General features: G+C 43.0%; 1 protein-coding gene across 1 annotated transcript in view; it reads left to right on the top strand.

The window, feature by feature from the left end:
• ace (angiotensin I converting enzyme (peptidyl-dipeptidase A) 1) overlaps positions 1-15,000 on the top strand; it is a 33,317-nt gene that overhangs the window by 7,416 nt on the left and 10,901 nt on the right. Inside the window, exons 2-11 of the mRNA XM_042081879.1 lie at positions 3,078-3,248; positions 4,031-4,118; positions 8,460-8,603; positions 9,189-9,380; positions 9,855-9,952; positions 10,485-10,654; positions 11,065-11,288; positions 11,705-11,849; positions 13,082-13,180; positions 13,877-13,999. Of these exons, the coding sequence (XP_041937813.1) occupies positions 3,078-3,248; positions 4,031-4,118; positions 8,460-8,603; positions 9,189-9,380; positions 9,855-9,952; positions 10,485-10,654; positions 11,065-11,288; positions 11,705-11,849; positions 13,082-13,180; positions 13,877-13,999 (1,454 nt within the window). The remainder of the gene's footprint in view (positions 1-3,077; positions 3,249-4,030; positions 4,119-8,459; positions 8,604-9,188; positions 9,381-9,854; positions 9,953-10,484; positions 10,655-11,064; positions 11,289-11,704; positions 11,850-13,081; positions 13,181-13,876; positions 14,000-15,000) is intronic.

Below are 15,000 nucleotides of genomic sequence, written 5' to 3'. Positions count from 1 at the left end.
TAAGAAAAACTTTAGACTTCTTGTCAGTTTGAAATGACTCCTTCCCCACGGGCTGTATTCATCGTTTGGGTTTGGGCTTGGAAGTGAACACAACACTCCATCTCTTTTCTCTGCGCCAAATGAGGCCTTGAGTTGACTCAGTTGTGCATGTAGATGAGCAGTGCGTGCGTGTGTGTGTGTGCGTGTGCGTGTGCGCGCGCGTGTGTGTGTGTGTGAGCAGGGTGCAGCAGGGCCTCAGTACAGCGTGATATAGTGTGTGTGCTCTGGTGTCGGGGAGATTAATGGATTCCTTGTGGAAACAGAAAAACATTAGCGCCGAGGAAGCAAAGAAATAATATAAATGTCAACTTGAACCATCGCTGGGAGCCTCCAAGTTAAAATGACTTCCTGGGCTGGCAGAGACTACATGAAGCGTAAGAATGAGTGTGTGTATGTGTGTGTGTGCGTGTGTGTGGACGCTTCTGATTGTGTTCATGTGATTTATGTGTGTGTGTGTGTGATGCTTGTCTGTGTCAATGTGGGACGGGAGTGTGTCTGTGTTTCTTTACCTGCATTTATTAAGAGATTATAAAAAACTTCTGGAAGTTTTACAGTATGTGTGTTTATCTGTGTTTTTCTGCATACATGTGCATATGTGTGTGTGTGTGTGTGTGTGGCTAACATGTCCACCCTAAAACATCCACACTGAGTGCATCAAGAGAATAGTGCCGTCCTTGGGTACGTCGTCCGAGACAAAACAACACCCCCGCCCCCCCAACACACACACACACACACACACACACCTTCTCCCCAGAGCCTCTTATCTTGACCATTTCCCTGTGCCTCAGGAAGTAGTGAAGTGCAGAGACTAGTGCAGGGGCATTCCTCCCCCTGTCCTGAGGGATAGTGCTGTTTGGTAACGAGGAGAGAGGGAACGGAGCGGGACAGACGGAAGAGAAGAAAGGGAGGAAGAGAAAGAGGCTGAGACGAGGGAGAGAGGAAGAGAAAGGGTCAAGGGTCAAAGTTAAAGTCTTCCACTGGCTTTCCTCTCACCCATTGTTAAACATTGGCCATGAGACACCAGTGATAATAGTGTGTGTGTGTGTGTGTGTCTGTGTGTGTAGATATATGAACAGTGGTACATACGTATGTATTTCACGTAAACATTATGATAAGAGTACTATGGTATTGTGGGGTCACTGACCATGTCAGAACTGTAGGGTGGATGATAAGTGTGTGTGTGTGTGTGTGTGTGTGTGTGTGTGTGTGTGTGTGTGTGTCTCTGTGTGTATCTGTATCCTGACACCCTCAAGAATATATGATGAGGTCATAAAGACTAGTTTACTCAGGGTTCGCAGGAAGGTCACTGAGGTCAAAGGCAGAATGTGCAAAGTGAAAGATGGAGTTTGACCAGTGAAGTGACCTTGTACTTGAATCTCTGAGCAATTGCTGCTCACTCAAAGTCATAGATTATCTACACACACCCTCACTTTCTACATGCAGAGCAGAGACTAAAGTCTGCATTTACACCCCAAAGTAGACACACACTCACACGCACGCACGCACACACACACACACACACACACACACACACACACACACACACGTAGGCATGCACACACACATGTAAGCATACACATAAAACTCCACTCATATGCCCACACACACATATGTGTGTGCGCACACACACACACACACTCACATGTACATTTTCCCAAGGAATGTCTTCATCAGTATCAGTAGGCAGAGCAGCTAGGCTACATAACTGTGATAGCAGGGCGCAGTTCACTGTTGTCCTTGAGGATAAAGTTACTTTGCCTCTCAGAGAAATATCAACTCTGATGCCATTTGAAGCTCTACAGACTCTTTTACACACAACAGCTGGTCGCGGCAAAACAAGGAACACTCACAGAGGCTAAACACTTTGCGAGTCACATTAAGATGTTTATAGCTAAATGACTTAATGTCACCATGAGCTAAATGGCTTGAGCCAACATGAGCAACTTGTTGATTTTTTCAATTACCATTTGACAGGATTTAACATTCTGACAGAATTGTGGCCCCATTAAAAGCAACATAAAAAAAGAAAAGAAAGACGCAGAACGCTATCCTACTATCCACAAGTTTGTCCTTGTACAATGATTGAACTGCTCCTCGCCCTTCTACGTCAGAGAGCAGAAATGTAAGCGATGGTTTCAGGCTGAGTAAATCTGATGATGTAACTAGTCTCCCCCTACTCAGGCCTCAGAACGTGTGTCAGTGTCAGTCACACTGCAGCAATAATGAACAATAATAAGTGATGAAACTTCAGTAAACTGAAGTGAACTCTCATTGTTTCACTCCCATGTTCCCGTTTTAAACATGGTCGGTAAAACCAGTTAGAGTATTTATTTATTTCAGCTAAGTGTATTGTTAGACATATTACAATATCGATGACATACAGTGCTGTGCAAAAGATTTAGGCACATTTTAAACAATGCTGTAAGGATACTATAGGTATATGCAGTATCTTAACAGAATATGTTATAAGAAAAACAGAATAAATATGGATATTAGGTACAGTACATGTATGTGCAGCTATGTGTAGTGTGGTAACATTTATTAACATCCTAAAATAGCATCTTAGCATAAGTAACCAGGCTAACAGAATAAATTGATATGAATTAATGAATATAATGCTCTGTGCTTGTAATCAAGGAAGTTGGACTCATACTAGTGAGTAAGCTGTATAATGTCCAAGGTTTTGACTAATAGTGTGCTTGATCAAGACTACATATCAGAAAGTTACATATGCTAAGAAAAACTTTAGACTTCTTGTCAGGTTGAAATGACTTCTTCCCCACAGGCTAAAGTCATGGTGCTTTAAAAATGGCATATACATAGCCTATAGGTTTTATTTGCAAAATTTGAGGCAAGGAGTGATGATTGACACACTAACATAGAAAATAATGGATAACTGTATTGACGTTTCATTGTGATATTGTGATTGCTATCATTACATGTCATTTTTACCTCCATATCTGTAATCCCACCACAAATGCATGGCCTCTGCCCACTCATGACTTTGACCTCTAATGACCTTGTCATCTCTTCTGCAGGTTCAGGCCTCTCTGGAGGAGCAGGGTTTCACTGAGGCCTGGGGTATTAAGGCCAAACAGTTGTACACTGATGCTGTGCTGGGAACCTTCACTGACCCAGTGACGGTCACGCTCATCAAGAAGATCAAGGTCCTCGGAGCTGCCAACCTCCCCACTGCAGAGAGAGAGCGGGTAAGACATCAGCCCAGCATAGTGCTAAGGGGGCAAGGCTAGTGGCTAACAGCTAGCGGCTAACTGCTAGCGGCTCACATGCTAACATGTAAATCTGGAAGCTTTGGATCTGTACTGAAAGACTGTATTTTGAGGAACTAAGAAAGACATTTATTGACATACATCACTGACTCTCAAGGGCGTATTTAGTCCATTGTGACAACAGTATAAAAAAAAGCCCTTTGTGGAATGCCTTACAGTACTGTAGGTCAAGGACTGCCTGCTATTGTGCGCTTTAATGTATGTTGCTAATCCCTGGCGATATCACTTCTTGTTGTTTCATAGTCCTCTCTTCATTCATATCCCTCTTCTCTCTTTATTTCTCCTTTCTATAAAAGTTAGTTTGAGGTGGCTGTGTTTTGCACAAGGTTTTACCCTTTTGAAAGGGCCACCCGCCCTTCTCCAAATACATTTTTAGGCATGCTTATTATTATGTATTTTTGGCTGGGTTTATGAGGTGCCCTGAGACCTTATCCATTGTTAAAGAAACCACATAAGTGACCACGTAAATATAATTGAATGAAAATTTGAATAGAATAGGCATAGCTTTTAAAAAAAAAAAAAACTACAAAAAAAACCCATCTAAGCCACTTACAGCATGTGTACTAAGTAAAGCATAGATAAATAAGATAAAGAGATATGCTTGCTTACTTGAGTTGTTACACAATTTTGCCATCTGAAATCACACGTTATCAATGACTTTTTTAATCATTTTGTGGCCCCCTACCCCCTCTGCATTCCAGTACAACGCCATACTCAGTGAGATGGACGGTATCTACTCGAAAGCCAAGGTCACTCCGAAGCCTGGCGTGTCCTGGAACCTGGAACCTGGTGAGTCCTATAGCACAGACAGACATTTATTCTTTATTTACTTGAAATGACTGTAATAACGATAAAAGCATGACTGAGGAGGGGGGATGAAGGCTGCAGGTCCGTCTGCGGGTGTGTGGCTGGAATGTGTGTTTACTTGTCGGCAAAATTCCAGTATGACACAAGCGCCGCCTGAGGCTCAGCATCCTGCTGTGTGGATACAGTATACTCCCTCTCTCTCTCTCTCTCTCTTTCTCTGTCTCTCTGTCACACACACACACACACACACACACACACACACACACACACACACATAGAGAAAGACAGAAAATACACAAGAAGTATATTGGTATTGGTCAATAACATCCACCCTCAAAAGTAAAGTTAATCTTCAAAGTCAAAGTCGCTCAAAACAAGTCAAAACACCATCATGGGTGGTTAGGGCTAAAAAAAACAACCCCCACCCACCCCTAAACATGTGCCCCCACCTCTCTCTCTATCTGGTGTGTTTACTCAGAATGTTGTGAACAATAATGAGGACAGGATATGTTCCCTACCACAGAAAATGCACTATTAGGCCCTGTGCCAACAGCACACCACGTAGCCCTCCACTTCAGACACTCCTATTTACTTATCCAGTCAAGTGTCCTTAGGGGCCATGTGCTTGATACTTTAAAGAGTGTATATGTGTACAGTATGTGTATGTATATATATATATGTGTGTGTGTGTGTGTGTGTGTGTGTGTGTGTGTGTGTGTATATATATATATATATATATATATATATATATATATATGAAGTTTATATGAAGTTATTTTGATGTTGTTTGTATTAACCTATGATGAAGATGATTTAGAAGTAGGCTTTAAGGCTAGAGAAAACACATGGATGGATAAACACACTCTTAACTATGCAATCAGGTTAAGGTTAGTATGTACTTACACAATATCATTTTGTGCTTAAACTCTATCAGTCATTTTCAAGTGTGCTGTCATAACTACACGATGGAGTGGGGCCAGTTTACTTCCTGACTTGGCGGACTTTCAACCAAAAAACATTTATCTCACTTGTGTCAGGCCAGATTCTAAGCTGCTTTTTAGATGCTTTGATTAAATTTGTGACGATGTGTTTACACCTCATTCAGTATGCCCACACATTAGCAGTTGTGTTGTATGTCACATTGTTAGCACCATACTAACTCAACTAATATGATGAGGCCTAAACAGCGACTTTTGTCTCAATTGTATCCCACATGAGCGGCCTTACATGGCGTCCTTTACAGATGGGAACATTTATATGACTCACTCACTGTGCTGATTGAAGTTGTGCTGTGTGTAGTAAGATGAATGGCCAGCCAGTGATTACCGTATTGTTATTGTTTATTCTGGACTTGTGGAGACGTCCCTCAGTCCCTATGTCATCTCCTCTGTAAGAACAAATGCTAAAGACTCTCACATGTCCGACTTTTCATTTAAGGGAGATGTTTTGTTTTGTATAAGTATATATACTCTTTTGATCCCGTGAGGGAAATTTGGTCTCTGCATTTATCCCAATCCGTGAATTAGTGAAACACACAGTGAACACACAGTGAGGTGAAGCACACACTAATCCCGGCGCAATGAGCTGCCTGCTACAACAGCGGCGCTCGGGGAGCAGTGAGGTGTTGCTCAAGGGCACTTCAGCCGTGCCTACTGGTCGGGGCTCGAACCGGCAACCCTCCAGTTACAGGTCCAGAGTGCTAACCAGTAGGCCACGGCTGCCCCTTATCTTGGTGTGGATAGGACAGTTGAGAGAGTGAGAGAGAAAGAGAGAGGTGGAAGGCAGCAGTGGGTCGGAATCGAACCTGGGTCCACATGTGGTCACTTAAAGATAACACTGTGTGTGCCACAGCTCCTCCACACTTCACACGTCATGTTAAAGGCACGTTGACAGTATGAAGCAGTGCTCTGATGAGCACACGGCTCTTATCTGTTGTACTGTAGTCGGCTACATACACACACACATTCCATGTTTTCCTTTTATGACATGTACGCACATACACACGTGCGCATTGTATGCATGCTCTTAGATGCACACACACCACACACACACACACACATGCACACTCACTCACACATTCACTCTCTCTCTCTCACATGCGTCTGTTGTCTGCCACACACACACACACACACACACACACACACACACACACACACACACATGCACACTCACTCACACATTCACTCTCTCTCTCTCACATGCATCTGTTGTCTGCCACACACACACACACACACACACACACACACACACACACATGCACACTCACTCACACATTCACTCTCTCTCTCTCTCACATGCGTCTGTTGTCTGTCACACACACACACACACACACACACACACCTTTCCCTTTCAAGCGGACTCAGCGTACTCATGCTACAATAACAAAAACACAGTCCAGGGTAGGAGGTTGCAGCCTCTGTTCGCCTGTGCAAACACACTCTTGCTCTCTCGGCCATCTCTCTCGTCCTCCTCCACTCTCCCTTTCTCCACGCCTCCTGCACCCACTAGATATTGTTTGGCTTAGTTGTGTTGCCCTCAGTTATGGACATGGCAGCAGAACAGAAGGATGTCTGGTTTTGTCCACCCCCTCCTTTCCTTCAAAGGGGATACGGAACAGAGAAATCGTGACGGTCAGCGAAATCCGATTCCATTCAGCAAGCGCCAATACGACGAGCGACGTCATCGCTCTTTCTGGAAGGAAAACACATGAAGCAATGATATCTGAAAGAGAAACATGACAGTAATATAGAAAACAAGACTTTAGATGTAAAAGGCCCTAAGTGCAAAAGTGACCAAAAAAGTGCATCACAAAACATTTTTTTTTTATTAATTTTAGTTTTAATATGATTTTCAAACTATCCAAGTCATAGCAAGATTCAACATAAATAAATGTAGCCTACAGTGGTGTGCATAAGTTTAGGCACCCATGCTAAGTACTGTATGGTTTTATTTCAGTTAGCCTAATAGCTGGTTTGATTTGCATTGAGCTAGGGTAACTGAAATAAAACCATGATATCTCTAGGTAGTGAAGGGTATGTTATAATGTGGGGCTATTTTAATTCCAAAGGCCAAGGGAACTTTATCAGGATGCATAGTATCCTGGATCCATGAAATTACTGGCCTTTTAAAATAAAAATGTGCCTGCCTCTTTGGGAATTTAACACAGGGGGTTCCTTACACATGATTCATTCACAAAGAGAATTGGTGTCCTTAAAGGTTGGATGCTTCCTCGTTTTTTTTTTAAGGCATTAAGACCAATTTCCAAAAGATAATTTTTTATTCCTCTTTTTAGTCAACTTTAGCATGGGTGCCTAAACGTATGCACACCACTGTATACAGTATGTGATATAACTGAAAGCACTTGTGTTATATGATTATCTTCATAAGTCAGTCATGTATTTAAGTCTTAAAAACGCAGAACCTTTCTAAGCACTTGTGTGATTTTTTTATGGTAAAGAACAACCAACTGGACTTTGGTAGAGTGTAGTTATAGCAGATACAAAGTTAACAAATGCTTTGTGTTGAACTGTAAGCCATTACAGGAGTGGCATTACACATTTAAGTGAGATGAACATAAATATATGCTTTGTTATGGAAAACTGATATTGTGGTCAAAGTAGCAAATAGTCCAAACCTTGGTTGTGCAACATCTGCATGTGTTTTCTGGGTATGCCTTTGTGTGGTTATATTACCATGGTTCCATGATCATGTAATGTATTCAGAGCGGCCGAGAGAGAGAGAGAGAGAGATAGAGAGAGAGAGAGATAGGAGGGGGGGGGGCATAATGATGCCAATTGGGCAGGGATAGAAGGTGGCATGGTGTGAGTAAAGGAGAAAAAACAGGTACATGTAGTTAAAAATGTGTCATACTGTAGCCTAGTCTAGGGTACAATTGTTTTGGTTTGAATATTTTATATATGATCACATACAACTTTCACATACAGTTTTGTGATTGATCCTCTGTAATCAGGTCCTCACCTCTGCACTCCCTTTCTCTGTCAGATATTTAAAGTGACTATTTTCCAGTTTGTTTATTTTGTACAACAGTGAGTGATACTGCTGTAGCCTAACAATTTATGTCTTGATATTGTGTGGGACATTTTGAGCATTTTGTGTGTGTGTGTGGGGGGGGGGGGGGGGGGGGGGGGGCATAAAGCATATTATGATTACAGGCTCGGTGTGTGGAGCGTTCTTTTATTGCTTTGGTGTTTTGATGTTTTGATTCTTCTTTTGAATATAATATTATGTTTTGGTGTTTTGATGTTTTGATTCTTCTTTTGAATATTAGAAGTTAAAAATTGTCTCTCTTGCTCTTTCATCCAGAAATCACAGAGATAATGGCCAACTCACGGAGCTACAAGAAGCTGCTGCTGGCATGGGAGGGGTGGCACGATGCCTCTGGGGTACCCCTCAGATCGCTGTACCCCGAGTTCGTGCAGCTCAGCAACAAGGCATCAAGGGCCGATGGTAAGAACCACTGACCGCAGCACCAAAGGGCGAAAGAGAGATCACCATGCACCTAAACAGTATTTGTGTAGGATTCAATTGGTCGACCCCCATCTGGTGCAAAGTGGTATCACAAGTGGTCTTACAAGAGACCTGTCCGACTCTAGCTAGTTTGCGCGTTAGCTTTATATCTGGGCATAGACAAGTTTGGAAAATATTGTTTTTTCCACATTCTGGTGCTATTTTTGGGACAATTCTATTTTGTTTTTTCCACATTCTGGTGATATATGGGACAATTCTGAATGTTTTAAACTAAACATTCGAAATACTACACATAGCACCTGTAAGATGGCTTTACATAAGATACCCTTTTTGCCAGGCACTATTTCTAGGTATTGTTGTCTGGGCACTCAGTGCCATTTTTTCACTAAACCTCATGATGTCTCATCTTCTTCATCACACAAGGACCAGATCGGTTCCATGTTCATTTCACTACACACTTAATTGTCGGAGCAGCATTAGGATGATTGCCCGAATGACCTAAATAGCCCAAAAACGAGACGGTCATGTATAGAAACTGACCGTGCGGAATCTCTCCTTTTCCAGGTTTTTCTGACACGGGTGCGGACTGGCGTTCATGGTATGACACCCCGACCTTCGAGGCTGATCTGGAGGCACTGTTCCAGACCGTGAAGCCCCTCTACGATAACCTGCATGCCTTTGTCAGGAGGAAGCTCTACAACTTCTATGGCCCCAAGTACATCAACCTCAAAGGGCCCATCCCTGCACATCTGCTGGGTAAGAGGACACCTCTCAGAGAAGAAGGATAAATGCAATCAGGATTTTTTGAATAAAGAAATTTAAATTTAAAATGTAAAATTGTCACCACGGCACTGTCCTGTGCATGTAAACAAACACAAACATAAAAATAGTAAATTAAAAGTAAAGTTGAAAAATATAAATATATTATGCTTATTGTTCATATACTGTACATTGCTTTTGCCAAAAACCATATCCATCAGTTATTCATCCATCAGCTTACCAGCCATCTGTTAGAGAGTCTCTGAATAGTCTGAGTCTTTGAATAGTCTGGCTACTGAATAGTCTGAGTGCTGAATAGTCTGAGTCTCTGAATAGTCTGAGTCTCTGAATAGTCTGGGTGCTGAATATTCTGGGTGCTGAATAGTCTGAGTCTCTGAATAGTTTGAGTGCTGAATAGTCCAAGTCTCTGAATAGTCTGCGTGCTGAATTTCCAAGTTCTTGTGTGTCTAGGCAACATGTGGTCCCAGACCTGGAACAACGTTTACGACATGATGATCCCCTTCCCGGGAAAGCCCAACGTAGACGTGACCGACGCCATGGTTGCTCAGGTACGCCGTCCTCGGCATTCCCAGACATTCCGCAGGAGATGGGAGCGGAGCTATACCATGGAGAGTGGCCCGTGTGTGTGTGTGTGTGTGTGTGTGTGTGTGTGTGTGTGCTGTGGTCAAGCCTTTTTTGTAAAGTTAATGACTGTGTATTACTCACAATGAAGGTTAAATATGGACAGTATATGCGTCGTCCCTGTAGGTCTGTCTGTTGTTAGACAGAAATAGATGAGATGCTTAGTGTGCTACTGACAATAAAACAAATGGTTCGCTGGAATGATGTATCATTAAGGCTTTTGAGGCTATTTACAGCAAGACCACTATTCACTACAATAAGCGCACAGGGGGGAGTTCAACTTAAACAGTACTATTAAAAAACTTTATGAGAAGAACCATAACTCCCCTCCAAGGGACTCTTAATGTGGTGTGGGCCTGTGTGTTTTTTTATATGGAAAAGGTAAAAACATAAACTGTGGGAACTAGCATGAACAAAGTAACCAACTTGTGCCACCCCCCCCCCCCCCCCCCCCCACAGAAATACAACGCCACTCACATGTTCCGAGTAGCAGAGGAGTTCTTCACGTCACTGGGTCTGAAGCCGATGCCACAGGAGTTCTGGGACAAATCCATGCTGACCAAACCCGAGGGCAGGGAGGTGGTTTGCCACGCGTCCGCCTGGGACTTCTACAACCGCAAGGACTTCAGGTAACGTTACGCCCAGAACCTGCAGTCCTGCAACTAGCACTGTCCAGCTCCACTCAGTCCTGTTCAGATGTCTTCAATCAAAGTAGCTTATCAAAACAAAATGCTTTAAATTGAATTTGAATTTGAAATTGAATTCAAATCATTTTTTTAGTTCATTGCAATGAAACAGATAGGATTAAATGAAATCTAGTTGTTGACTAATAATAACCCCCCTGCCCCAAAAAAACCCATAAATAGTTGCAAAAACTAAGTGAAAAGGTGCAAATAAGGGTATAAATGCTGTACTGGATTTTGCTAACTACACAGGGTTTACAAAATAGGTATTAATGTTAATGTAATAAATATAAAATGTAGCACATAACTACTGCAATTAATTACTGTAAAAACCACTTGTTGTCGTTGACCATCAGGATCAAGCAGTGCACCACAGTGACCATGGAGCAGCTGTTTACCGTCCACCACGAGATGGGCCACGTCGAGTACTACCTGCAGTACATGGACCAGCCGACCAGCTTCCGCCGCGGGGCGAACCCTGGCTTCCACGAGGCCGTTGGGGACGTCCTCTCGCTGTCCGTTTCTACGCCCAAGCATCTCAACGTGATCGGCCTGCTGGACACACTGGTGGATGATCCAGGTTGGGAGCGACCATCACATGATTTATTTATTTGTGTGTACGTGTGTGTGTGTGTGTGTGTGTGTGTGTGTGTATGTGTGTATTAGTGTATGTGTGTGTGTGTGTGTGTGTACGTGTGTGTGTGTGTGTGTGTGTGTGTGTGTGTGTGTGTGTGTGTGTATTAGTGTATGTGTGTGTGTGTGTGTGTGTGTGTGTGTGTGGATGTGTGTGTGTGTGTGTGTGTGTGTGTGTGTGTGTGTGTGTGTGTGTGTGTGTGTGTAGGTATTATACACACATTGTATGTACTGCGTGTATGCATGTATGCATGTGTATTTATTAGATCTGGATTGATTAATATCCTGTTATAGTTGGTGATCTGTTGCATGTGCATGTGTGGTGTGGAGTGGTCATGTCATGAAAGTCTTGTGTGTCTACAGACGCTGATATTAACTACCTCCTGAAGATGGCGCTAGAGAAGATAGCGTTCCTGCCTTTTGGATACCTCATCGATCAGTGGAGATGGAATGTCTTCAGTGGACAGACACCACAGGAAAACTACAACAAAGACTGGTGGAAGCTTAGGTACACACACACACACACACACACACACACACACACACATACACACACACACACACACATACACATACACACACACACATACACATACACACACACACACACATACACACACACACACACACACATACACATACACACACACACATACACATACACACACACACACACACACACACACACACACACACACACACACACACACACATACACATACACACACACACATACACACACACACACACACACACACACACATACACACACACACACACACACACACACACAAAGAAGCACACACACACACACACACACACACACAAAGAAGCACATACACACACACACACACACACACACACACACACACACAAAGAAGCACACACACACACACACACACACACACACACACACACACACATACACACACACACACACACACACACACATACACACACCCACACACACACACACACGCACGCACGCACGCACGCACGCACACAGGCACGCACACACGCACGCACGCACGCACGCACACACACACACATCTCCCCTCCTTACCCCACCACCACCAATAGGCACACACACACACACACACACACACACACACACACACACACACACACACACACACACACACACACACACAACTTGTACTATATTTATGTGATATAATCACACCACAGAGATTCAACTTCTTCATTAGGTTCTACATTGAAATTTGGCAGATGCTTTTGTCCAAAGTGACTTACAAAATGAGGAATAACATTCAGACTACATTTCAAAGAAGACGTTAAATACAACTATATTGTAATACAACTACAACAAATACTACTGCTAGCAGAGGATGAGAGTGCAGAAGTAAGGTATAATGTATAGAACGGCGGTCATTATTGGGAAAATAAGTCCCGACAGGGCGAACCAGACCCCAACGCGCCAGCGGAGGGGTCTTGCTTCGCCCTGAAGGGACTTATTTTCCCAATATTTTTATTAAAAATGACCAGCGTTAAAATAAAATAAAAGGAAACAACACAAACTGTGTTGTCCCTATCTGGACACCGAGATGTGTTAAAAACAACGTTTAAAGAGTAAACCTTAGGAGGCTACAAAAGAGAAGACAGCTGCACATCTTCTTCATGCTGATCTGTCAAATAGAGACACCTAATCCAGCATGGAGGTTGTGTTGTGTTGGATGCGTGGCTGATGTGTTTCTGGTCTCTTTCAATATGCTTTTGAAGGACTCAATACCAGGGGATTTGCCCACCTGTGCCGCGCACGGAAGCTCACTTTGATGCTGGTGCGAAGTATCACATCCCTGGCAACACGCCCTACATCAGGTGAGCTTTGTGGCCTTTGTGCCGCACACACTCACACGCACGCATGCAGACAAACACACACACACACACACACACAGTACATATACACACACAAGGGCCTACTGTACAGTACATCACCAACATCACCACAACCAGCAGAACATGGTGAGGGACACACACACACACACACACACACACATACACACACACACACACACACACACACACACACACACACACACACACACACACACATACACACACACACATACACATACACACACACACACACACACACACACACACACACACACACACACACACACACACACACATACACACACACACACACACACACAAAGAAGCACACACACACACACACATACACACACACACACACAAAGAAGCACACACACACACACACACACACACACACACACACACACACACACACACACACACACACACACACACACACTAACATTAACACTATGTATGCTCACATTAATCTGCTTGTGTGACTGCTACTCCAAAAACATCCAGCATCTTCTTACTTCTCCTATTCTCTCCATATACTCTTATCTCCTCTCATGCCATCTGATCTCTGTGACACACACACACACACACACACACACACACACACACACACACACACACACACACACACACACACACACACACAGCATCATGCCTTGATCTCTGTGTATTTGCTGGCAGATATTTCGTGAGCTTCATCCTGCAGTTCCAGTTCCATGAGAAGCTGTGTGAAGCCGCAGGGCACACCGGCCCCCTGCACAAGTGCGACATCTACAGGTCCAAGGAGGCAGGAGCCATCCTAGAGTACGTGCTGCACTGCTCTCTCTCTCTCTCTCTCACACACACACACACACACACACACATTTACATTCTTTATTTGGATTAGAATATAAGATTAGAATTTGGATTGGATTTGGATTATTTGGATTAGAAGATCATGGCATAATCCAAATTTGACAGAAAGGTGTACAACAGCAGCCAATATCCCAGTCCATTATGCACATTAGGGGTAAAGGTGGCACCTACGCCTCACACACACACACACACACACACACACACACACACACACACACACACACACACACACACAGAAAAGTAGACCTTGTGGCTTCAGAAAGCCCTACCACATACTCTAAATATGTATATAACTTATTAATTTCGTATTTATTATCGTTCATAATCTGTCATGATTCATAATCACTAGAGCAGTGGAACCGTATTAGCATAAGTCTTCAGCCAGGTAGAGATCAGTTCATCTGTAGCATCACCAGATAGAAGGAATACATGGCAGGACTTTTACTTTCTTCTTTCACGTAGCAGTTTGAAACTCAAACCTCAGTTTGTTCTAATTGTCTCTTGAATTTCCCCTTGGGGATCAATAAAGTATCTATCTATCTATCTATCTATCTATCTATCTATCTATCTAGCTATATTATATCAATTTAGTGATTTCTGATTTAAGCCAGAAACATTCTATTTGCATAGATATCTTTCACTGACCCCACTTGACCTGTACACTGATAATAAGCACTTCTTATTTGATAACATCACATTCCATGGCATAATTCCCAAAGAATAATGAGAGAGCTTAATAATACAAACTATGCTTACAAATATTTGAATATTAATACAGTATGTCTTTAACATACCATTTCAGTCTGGGAGGTGTGCGAAACATAGGACAATAGGATGTGGATGAGACCTACAAACTCATGTTTCCATCGTTCTCTCTCTCTCTCTCTCTCTCTCTCTCTTTCTCTCTCACTTTCGTTCTCCGTCTCTCTCTGTCTCTCTCTCCTTCTGTC

This window comes from Alosa sapidissima, chromosome 24 (assembly GCF_018492685.1).
Source record: "Alosa sapidissima isolate fAloSap1 chromosome 24, fAloSap1.pri, whole genome shotgun sequence".
Lineage (NCBI taxonomy): Eukaryota > Metazoa > Chordata > Actinopteri > Clupeiformes > Clupeidae > Alosa > Alosa sapidissima.
The sequence above is the reverse complement of the archived record's forward strand: the minus strand, read 5'-3'. Positions and strand labels throughout refer to the sequence as shown.